Genomic DNA, 10,483 nt, shown 5'->3' with positions numbered 1-10,483 from the left:
TTAAATACATAATTATATTATATTAATAATTCCCTCAGAATTAATATAATATAATATAATATAATATAATATAATATAATATAATATAATATAATATAATATAATATAATATAATATAATATAATATAATATAATATAATATAATATAATATAATATAATAAATACTTTCCACTTTTGCTTACAATGCTGCAAGCAAATGTTTAATTCTCGCCATATGGGGGCGACATTACTGTAGAAATCACACACTTTCACTTACAGTACCATCATCATCTACTGCTGGCCTGTCTGTGTGTGAGTGTCTGAGTTGAGAGAGAGAGAAAGAGTGTGTGTGTGTGGATGGAGGAGGCAGAGCCAAACACACATACACAGACCAGGACCACACCGACCGGTCTGTCTCCTTAAGATGCTGGAATAACGGCGAGAAACGAACATCTTTCGATTGTTGATCTTGACCAACTCGCTTTCTGTCACCAAAATGTCTGGAAAAATAGACAGTAAGCAAGGTGAGTGTTTACATTTGTTTATATTTATTAATAATGTGAAGATGAACTTCAGTTAGCCGCGTTAGCATTAGCGTCAGACGAGGGTTCAAGGCCACTGACAGGATCAGAGCATCATATCTTTATTTTATTTTTAATAGCAAAATGCGTCATATAAACGCCCTATATGATATATTCAGGTCATTAAATACATTTATAAGAGGATATGATATAAATGTCTACATGAGTTCGTCTCAGACAGCTGTGTTTGGGTGGGGACGGAGCTACTTAGCGCTGTTGTTGTCTTTAGCTAGCTATCAGACTTCTCGTTTTCATAATGTTTTCTCCCATTTGCTGTTTATGTATATGTAGTTTGTGTTATGTAGCATTTGTTATCTATATAGAGTTTGTGTTACTGTTGTTTTTGTGCTGCTGTCTGGCCATTTCTGGCAGTGATTTGGTGTGTTATAATGGTTGTAATACACTATTCTGTGTATTTAAATATAGTGGTTATTATTAAAAGGAAAATCTGAACGTTTTATCTGACCAAATTTCTCATGTATGTTGAATAAGTGCTCCTTTGTTTATACGAGCTTGTGGCACCAATGACATCCTGATAGATAGACACAGACCGTTTATATATATTCACACAGCTAGATAGAGCGAAATTCCCTCTGCTTATGAGATTATACCCTTTTAACTTGAGGAGTTTTACTCTCTTTTTCTGTGTGACTGTTTTGATGAATACCACTAATTTACACCGACAGGTAACAGCCACTGTTACTTCCTTTCTCAGAAGTTTTAGAGAAGTTTGAGTCATTTACTATGGGTTAACAGTTCACTCTGAGCTGTTATGTAGGATAGATAAATACACATATTTGAATGTTGTGTTATACACATGTAATATAGATATATTGAAATAGATAAATAATTGCATTGCATTTATCTTTATGCATTTACTTGTTGTTTGCATGTTATTTATGTGTTTATGTTTTTGTGCATGGGGATAATAATTGTAATTTACTCATATGGGTTGCATCCATTGTCATTTCCTTAATAAGTTGGTTCGTAAAGATTTGAATCACTTTATTCATGTTAGGCTAGATTAGATATTGGTGCATAAACTGTGCTGTTAAACGCAAGTCTAATATTTTACTCTGCTGCATTCAGTGACTGAATGTTTTTGTGAATAAGGCAATATGCCTGTTAACTAACTACCCTGTGAGGTTGCCAACATTGTCGCTTCCTTTCTATGAGGGTTCAGAGAAATTTGAATCACTTGTGGGTAAGTGATGCTCTTCTTGTCAGAAGTTCAGTTGTTCATCTCTAAATGGCCCACTAATGTAGAGTCTGGTTTGCGTAGGAGGATGTTGGCCAATGTCTTCTGGTTTTCAGACGTATCTCTTGAACTGTAGTTTTAGCTGGTTGAGATGTTCGCTTTTTTTTTTTTTTTTTTTTTTCTCTCGCCTTTTTTTTTTTTTTTTCTCAGTATTTTAGCAACAAAAGAATCAGAAACTGAAAGGGGAAGTTTCTTTGTGCCATTCAAGTTTTTTCAGGTCATGCTGACAATATTTTCATCTTCATCTTTCTTTGTGCTTTTTGTTTTTTTATATGATTTAAATATAGAACTGTTGTGAAATGCAACTTTGCATAAATCTGTTTGATTGAGAGTGATTCCTTTGTAAAATAAAACCCAAAGGATCATTCGAAATCAATGCAAAAATTGCATTTCAAATTCAACTGGCCTAAAAACAAGTTTTCAATTACCAGAAACATTGTTTACTGTAATGAAGCTTAATGCATTGATATTTTAAACCCAGACTCTGTGTTTGGTAGTCGTTCATCTTCGTGGTGGAAACTTCAGGTTAAGATGTGGCCAGAGTTTGAGGATGGCTGTTAAGTGTGTGAAAGAGAAAAACGGTCTGTTCAAAAGTTGTGGTCGGCTATTTTGTCTGTTTCAGAAGAGGATATGCAAAAAAAAGAGGATATGAATTAGTAGACGGCACTTCTCACTACGTGAGGATCAAGAAGCAGATGGAAAGATCACATCCTCTGAAGGCACAAGCACAACTTATTGGTTTGCTGTGTTTTTTTTTAGCAGAGCACCGCATTTTCTTAGACAGTCATTCAGCAAGTTGGCTCTCATGGACAATTTATCATGTTTAGATTAGCAGTCACATCAGTTACTGTGAGATAAGACAGTTAAGACTTCCATCGTTCTGGGTAATTCCAGTCCTGCACATTTTTAAACTCATTAACTATCTTTCAGTAACCATATCAGATTCTTTTCCTACCGTTGTCTCTTTTTGTTTTTGGCTGTAAGAGCCAGTAAGATTTTGGATTGTGCAAAGAATGTGAATGTCTTTCTCGCTCAAACCAGATGATTCTGACAAGCCATAGTAATTAGTATATTGCTGAGATGTAAACTGAAGCCTATCAGTTTGCCTATTGGCAAACTGTTTGATCCTGCCCCAACTTTTCAATAGGGTCATTCCATGTCAAATCAACCACATTTCAGAATATCTTTTTCTGAAGAAAGACAAACATAAATAGTGATGAAAGCTAAAATATTAAATCTCATGAATGTGTATTGACTGAGTAATCCCCTATTTTGTTGAGCGGGGTCAAAATGACAGTTTTCACATGAGATTTGGAGCCAAATTACAGGGCGGTAAAATGACTTTAGAAAGATGACAGCATCATTATTTTATTTTTACACAGAGATTGGTATGTGTATTAGTTAAATCTGTTTACTTTATCAATGTTTGTTGCATTTTATGACAATGGTGACAGTTCAAAAATGGGAAAAAGCTCTTTGTGTTTTTTGCCCCAAGTTTGCATGCCTGTAACTCAAGAAGTATTAAAGATACCTTAATATCCTTTTAGATTCTGGTTCATAACAAACTTTTCTTGTGGTATCTTCATTTTAAAGGCCCTATATGGTTCAATCTCAGAGATATGGAGATCTTGATACCAAATGTGGGTCACTTTGCATACATCTGATAATTTTTCTTTTAAAGAGGAATATCTGAACAACAAATAATTTTGAAACTAGAAATGTATCTCGTTTTATTTCTATCAACACAGTTGCATAGAACATACCTGTCTAAGTGCCATAAATATTATTTTTCCAAAGTTTGCATGCATGTAACTCTAAAAGTATTAAAGATATCTTAATATATAAACTTTTCTTTTGGAATCTTTATTTTCAAGGCCCTATATGGTTAAATCCCATAGATATGGGGATCTCAATTCGGCTCCATGTTCAATTTGTTGAATTTTACCACCCTGTAATTTAGCTCCAGACTTGTGTGAAAATTGTCATTTTGACCCCCCTCTACAAAACAGTGAATTACTCAGTAAATATACATTCATGACATTTAATATTTTGACTTTCTTAATCATTTATGTATTTCTTTCACCAGAAAAAAAGAAAAATCAAAATCATAATTTTTAGCCAGGGGCTTCTGTTTGAGTTGACACGGAATGACCCAATAGGAAATGCATCATCACAAGAAAGAAAAGCTGCTATCTTTGAGCTATCTACAGTAGGTACGGAAAGTATTCAGACCCCCTTAAAAAATGTTCACTCTTTGTTATATTGCAGCCATTTGCTAAAATCATTTAAGTTCATTTTTTCCCTCATTAATGTACACACAGCACCCCATATTGGCAGAAAAACACAGAATTGTTGACATTTTTGCAGATTTATTAAAAAAGAAAAACTGAAATATCACATGTTCCTAAGTATTCAGACCCTTTGCTCAGTATTTAGTAGAAGCACCCTTTTGATCTAATACAGCCATGAGTCTTTTTGGGAAAGATGCAACAAGTTTTTCACACCTGGATTTGGGGATCCTCTGCCATTCCTCCTTGCAGATCCTCTCCATTTCTGTCAGGTTGGATGGTAAACGTTGGTGGACAGCCATTTTTAGGTCTCTCCAGAGATGCTCAATTGGGTTTAAGTCAGGGCTCTGGCTTGGCCATTCAAGAACAGTCACGGAGTTGTTGTGAAGCCACTCCTTCATTATTTTAGCTGTGTGCTTAGGGTCATTGTCTTGTTGGAAGGTAAACCTTCGGCCCAGTCTGAGGTCCTGAGCACTCTGGAGAAGGTTTTCGTCCAGGATATATATCCCTGTACTTGGCCGCATTCATCTTTTCCTCGATTGCAACCAGTCGTCCTGTCCCTGCAGCTGAAAAACACCCCCACAGCATGATGCTGCCACCACCATGCTTCGCTGCTGGGACTGTATTGGACAGGTGATGAGCAGTGCCTGGTTTTCTCCACACACACTGCTTAGAATTAAGGCCAAAATGTTTTATCTTGGTCTCATCAGACCAGAGAATCTTATTTCTCACCATCTTGGAGTCCTTCAGGTGTTTTTTTAGCAAACTCCATGCGGGCTTTCATGTGTCTTGCACTGAGGAGAGGCTTCCGTTGGGCCACTCTGCCATAAAGCCCAGACTGGTGGAGGGCTGCAGTGATGTTTGACTTTCTTCAACTTTCTCCCATCTCCCGACTGCATCTCTGGAGCTCAGCCACAATGATCTTTGGGTTCTTCTTTACCTCTCTCACCAAGGCTCTTCTTCCCCGATAGCTCATTTTGGCCGGACGGCCAGCTCTAGGAGGGTTCTGGTCATCCCAAATGTCTTCCATTTAAGGATTATGGAGGCCATTGTGCTCTTAGGAACCTTGAGTGCAGCAGAACTGTTTTTGTAACGTTGGCCAGATCTGTGCCTTGCCACAATTCTGTCTCTGAGCTCTTCAGGCAGTTCCTTTGACCTCATGATTCTCATTTGCTCTGACATGCACTGTGAGCTGTAATGTCATGTATAGACAGGTATGTGGCTTTCCTAATCAAGTCCAATTAGTATAATCAAACACAGCTGGACTCACATGAAGGTGTAGAACCATCTCAAGGATGATCAGAAGAAATGGACAGCACCTGAGTTAAATATATGAGTGTCACAGCAAAGGGTCTGAATACTTAGGACCATGTGATATTTATTTTTTAATAAATCTGCAAAAATGTCAACAATTCTGTGTTTTTCTGTCAATTTGCTGTGTGTACATTAATGAGAAAAAAAAATGAACTTAAATGATTTTAGCAAATGGCTGCAATATAACAAAGAATGAAAAACTGAAGGGGGTCTGAATACTTTCCGTACCCACTGTATGTGGTTCTCTTCTTTATGCCTCCTAAATACTTAGGAGGTAATCTACTCACACTCAAAGCTAGTATCCACATGAGTCGAAAATCCGGACTAAACTCCATTAAACTCATTTGTCAGTCTCTTTCTGGCTTTGATAAAAAGAATCGGTGTCGTATGGTTTGAAACTTCACAGTTTCTTCAGGCTTCACAGGCGCTTCTTCATTCATCTAATATGTGTGAGGATAAATTGCCCCTAAATGGTTTTGTGCCCTGCACAATAGTGTCATCACCAGAATTCGTTCTAGAGTGACTTGCTCCAAGAGAGCGGTAAGTCCCACTGTGACCAATTCAGTTTGTAGTTGGAGAGGATTTCACTGTACACAAAGGACAGAGTCTCCTCTCGCATATATTCCCAAGATACAGAATATGGTTAACGTCTCATAGGGCATTGAACCTGAAAGCTGCTAAAACTAAAACTTTTAAAAATTGTTTTTGTGAATTGAAATAAACCTAAAATAATATATAAATATTGAAAAACATAAACGAATAGTAGAATTACTTCCTTGGCATCTAACTAAAATAAAATAAAACAAGTTGAAGTTGAAGTACTAAAATGACTAAAACTAAACCTGAAATAAAAAAATAAAAAAAAGTTAAATGGATTAAAATTAAAAATGACTAAAACTCAAGTAAAATTAAAATGAAAAAGCTAATTCAAAATATTAATAAATGCTATAATATTATAGAAATAATACTATAATAACACTGTATTGGGGTGAGTGACATCATGTGAAATGAGTGACTTTATATTATGGTAATGGTGTGAAACAATAATTATGTATTAAATAGTTTACATTTTAACAACCATGTATATAATAATGTGTGGGGTTTTTTTGTACCTTCAGAATCCCAGCGTTCCCACTTGACATCCTTTACGATGAAATTAAAGGACAAATTCCATTCTCCAAAAATCAAGAGGACGCCATCAAATAAAAAGTCCAAACCACCACCAGAACAACCCGTGAAGTCCCCAGAAAAGACTGTGACCAAGGTACGAAATAAAAGTTACTATTGTCATAGTATTTCTGGATGTTAACTACATAGGGTGGTCTGAAAGCAAATAAGCACACTGATGGTTTTGCCGACATTCTTTGCCACATTTAGAGTCTGAGTCGATTAGAGGAGCATGAGAAAGAAGTGGTCAGCGCCTTGCGGTATTTCAAGACTATTATTGACAAGATGGTGGTGGACAAGAAGGTCTTGGAAATGCTTCCTGGTTCTGCCAGCAAAGTTTTGGAAGCCATCATGGGCTTGGTACAACTTGATGGCAAGACAATGAGCAGGTAAAATGTTTTAAGCATCTTGAGTATTAGTTTATTATTCAGCTATAAAAAACGTACATTCTACAGTCATGCATATTAATAATTATTTTACTTCCTCCTCCATTTGTCTGCAGTTCAAGAGTATCCTCCTGTCTCAGTCGACTCTATCAAAGTCTTGCAAACCTCATTCGCTGGTCGGACCAAGTGATGCTGGAAGGGGTGAATTTAGAAGATAAAGAAATAGTTACAACTGTCACCAATGTGATCAAAGCAGTGCTGGATGGTGTGAAGGTATTAATGTTCAATAGAACTTTGTCAGGGCTTGTTTTGCAGTCTGTTGACATCTCAATCTATTCTCCACCCATATTTGACCTATTTTTTTAGCAAGGGTTTTGTTCTTAGTTAATAGTATTGTGTGTAAAGAAGACTTTGCCTGTGGTTTCCTGTAGGAGCTGGTTAAAGTCGCTACTGAGAAGCAGGAGCACCCCTCCCCTACAACACCCGTCAAAACCCTGCCTCCTGTCTCCAGTCCAAAATGGTAAATGAGGAGCTTTTCATAAAAGAATACTAAGCCTTATGACATTTTTTGAAAGTGAGGTGGCTGGTGTTGAAATATGTCATTCATTTTTACCACTTTATTATAGCAGTGTTCCAGAGCCCCCCATCACTGAATCAAAGGAAACTGTCTTGAATAATACCCCTACCCCAGCCGAGGCCACAGAGACCCCAAATGATGTCCCTGATGAGGAGGTGGCCCCTCCTAAACCCCCTTTACCTGGACTCAAAGTGCCTGAACATTGGTAAGAACTTTGTCAAAACTTCATCTTTGTGGCCTAAGAAATCTGTTCAGCTATGTGTTCGGCACTATCTACAAATAAGGTACATGTTGGTTAATTTTATAAGCAACAAAGAAACAATTCTTGTGTGTCAGTTGTGTTGTTAAAAGTATTGAATATGTTATTATTATTAATTAGGGGCTAAGCACCGAAAGTGCAATGGCACCTATTGTATCCGTTGGCGTTCTTATTATTATTCTTCCGCTCGGGGAGTCTATGGCAGCCCATAAAACCACTTGTGGAAAAGTTTTGAAATTTGGCACACTGATAGAGGACAGTCCCATCATTAACTTTAGCAAATTTGGTGTCTCTAGATCAAACTCTCTAGCGCCACCACTTGCCAGAGTTTCACTCATGTTTACGTTAATACATTTTGAACCATAAGGGTTAGAAAAAAATTCTTTCTTCTTCTGATTCCCTGGCTCAATACGCTTCGATTGCACCATATGACATCATTTTCTGTCATGAAACTTTTCGCGGCAAATTTTCCAACCAAAAAAACTTTCTAAACTTCTCTTAGATGGTTGCTCCAGTTTTCATGAAAGTCAAATCAGTTCTTCAGACTATGCTGGCAAAAAGTTAACCCAACCATTCTCGAATAACTTGCAAATAAATTCGAAAAAGAGCATGCCAAATTGGACGCGAGGCTATATCTCCACAACGCTTTATCGTATTCTGACATCACAAGCATGACCTGAGGTTACATGCTGCGTTTCAGCACAGTGCCACCTACTCTTCCAGAGATAGCAAAAATGGCTGTATTTTGCTTATAACTTCTGAACAGTTTGGCCAAAAATTATAAAACTGGTCTGGTTAGATTCAGGGCAGCATGCCGAGTTTAATGATATCCAGTTTTACCATATCGGCCATTTTGCAGCAAAATTGTGTATTTTTTTTAACGCATTAGTGTATCATTACGAAACTTGGTGTGGGTCATTAACATGATGCTCTGAAGTAGCCTGAGTCAATTGGAGACAGTGCCACCTAGTGGTGAAATCAAATATTCACATGCTCATAACTTTTGTGGTTGACTTATTTTCATGAGCGTCATCTCCTTTAGATTCCTGAATCTTTGCAGAGTCCAGCAATACCTAACATGCTAAGTTTCACTTTATGGTTTGTACAACGTTGCGATTTAGCATTAAAACAACGTTCGCAAATATCTTTGAACCATTAGTCCGATTGAGATGAAAGCACCATAGGAAATTCGGAAACATAGGTCGTCGGCTATACGTTACAGGCCAAATGCCAAAAGTTTGATAGTAACTGGCAAAAAATTCAATCAAATTCCTGCATGGATTATTTTTTATGTCTTCAAATTACTGTATTTAATGTAAGCAAAAATGGTAAAAATATTATATTATATTATATCCCTCTGAAACTCAGCAGTAGGACACACAAAAAAATGGTGGGATTACACCTGCTATATTAATGTTTTACTTATCTAAAAAAAAAAAAATCTATTTAATTTTAGTTTTTGCCTTTAATTGATTTGGTTAAAATGTATTTAAAATGTATCATTAGAATAATACAAAATAACACATCAGGGGTTTAAAGTGTAATAAGAGTTCCCAAATTGTAGGATTGAAAAATTGCGAACCCTGTTGAAAATGAATGGAAAATACAAGAGACAATGTCAGGCCCTATTGTGTGGTCTATCATAGAAATTGCTGTTTATTTAGTTCACAAGCTTCATGGAGTCAAACCAAACATGAGTGTGATGGTATGAAAGGTGGTACTGCACAAGGCATGCAGTTTATAAGAAGAAAAGTGAAGTGGGCTGTGTTATCTTAACGTGCCATCTTATCTGGATTACATGCAGTAAACATCTAGATATCACAGGTGATGTGGTTAACAGCATTTCGTGTATGCTTTAAGTGCTAGGTTTAGCTACAGATGATTGCACAGACCCATCACGGTTTGCGGGAAGCCTAAAAGAAAAGGTGTGAAAGAGCGATATAAATAGTGGTATTCTTGAGAATTCAGGTCTTTGTAGGGTGCAGCAGTAAAGCCCCGGCTTCCTCTAGCAGAGAGTCATTGACATATGGGCTGTTTTCTGAGAAACAGTGTCAGCTCTACTCTGTAGACTGAAAGAGACAAGAAAGAGAGAGTGCAAGAAGGGATATTCTGATACCAAGTCTAGACAGTAGGGGATTAAGTTGTGCTGCTGGCATTAAAGAGAGTTCGCTTTGTACTCTGAATTATTTGCTGGCATTTCCATGTTTTTGGCAGGTTTCCAGCCTTCCAACAAGTCTGTGTCTCTGATATATGAGCTTTTTGTTGGAGATTATTTTGATGCCAAGTTTAGCCTACCAACTGGTCTTTTCACTGAGCAGGCTGGTGTTTTTGTCTCTAATTTAAAGTCAACTTGATATTTAAAAGGGTTAATTCGCACAAAATTGAAAATTCTGTCATTTACTAATCCTAATGTCATTCCAAACATTTATTACCTTCTTTTTGCCATGGAAACAAAAGCAGATGTTTAACAGAATGTTTGCACTGTTAGTTATTATTAATAAGACCGCAAAGAAAATGGCTACTCTCTGCTATTTATGGTTCATTTGAATAATTAATAGAAAATCTAGAAGCAATACCATGCCATTAATTTAATTTGATAGCATTTATTTGAATGTTTAATAACTGAACTTTAATTAAATTTGTGTTCACTTGCATATTAGTAGCTATTAAATA

The 10,483-nt window shown here is 36.6% G+C and overlaps 1 protein-coding gene across 3 annotated transcripts in view; it reads left to right on the top strand.

Annotated features, from left to right (window-relative positions):
- Positions 1-329: 329 nt before the first annotated feature.
- Positions 330-10,483, top strand: part of rapgef1a (Rap guanine nucleotide exchange factor (GEF) 1a) — a 31,660-nt gene continuing 21,506 nt past the window's right edge. For 2 of the 3 annotated variants that reach the window (XM_067394510.1, XM_067394508.1), the window contains exons 1-6: positions 330-504; positions 6,540-6,685; positions 6,799-6,977; positions 7,091-7,247; positions 7,406-7,494; positions 7,601-7,756. In XM_067394510.1, coding sequence (XP_067250611.1) covers positions 477-504; positions 6,540-6,685; positions 6,799-6,977; positions 7,091-7,247; positions 7,406-7,494; positions 7,601-7,756 — 755 coding nt within the window. In that variant the 5' untranslated portion in view covers positions 330-476. The remainder of the gene's footprint in view (positions 505-6,539; positions 6,686-6,798; positions 6,978-7,090; positions 7,248-7,405; positions 7,495-7,600; positions 7,757-10,483) is intronic. The other variant, XM_067394509.1, reaches the window with a different exon arrangement.

Source organism: Chanodichthys erythropterus, chromosome 9, assembly GCF_024489055.1.
Source record: "Chanodichthys erythropterus isolate Z2021 chromosome 9, ASM2448905v1, whole genome shotgun sequence".
Lineage (NCBI taxonomy): Eukaryota > Metazoa > Chordata > Actinopteri > Cypriniformes > Xenocyprididae > Chanodichthys > Chanodichthys erythropterus.
This window is presented reverse-complemented; position numbering and strand designations above follow the sequence as displayed.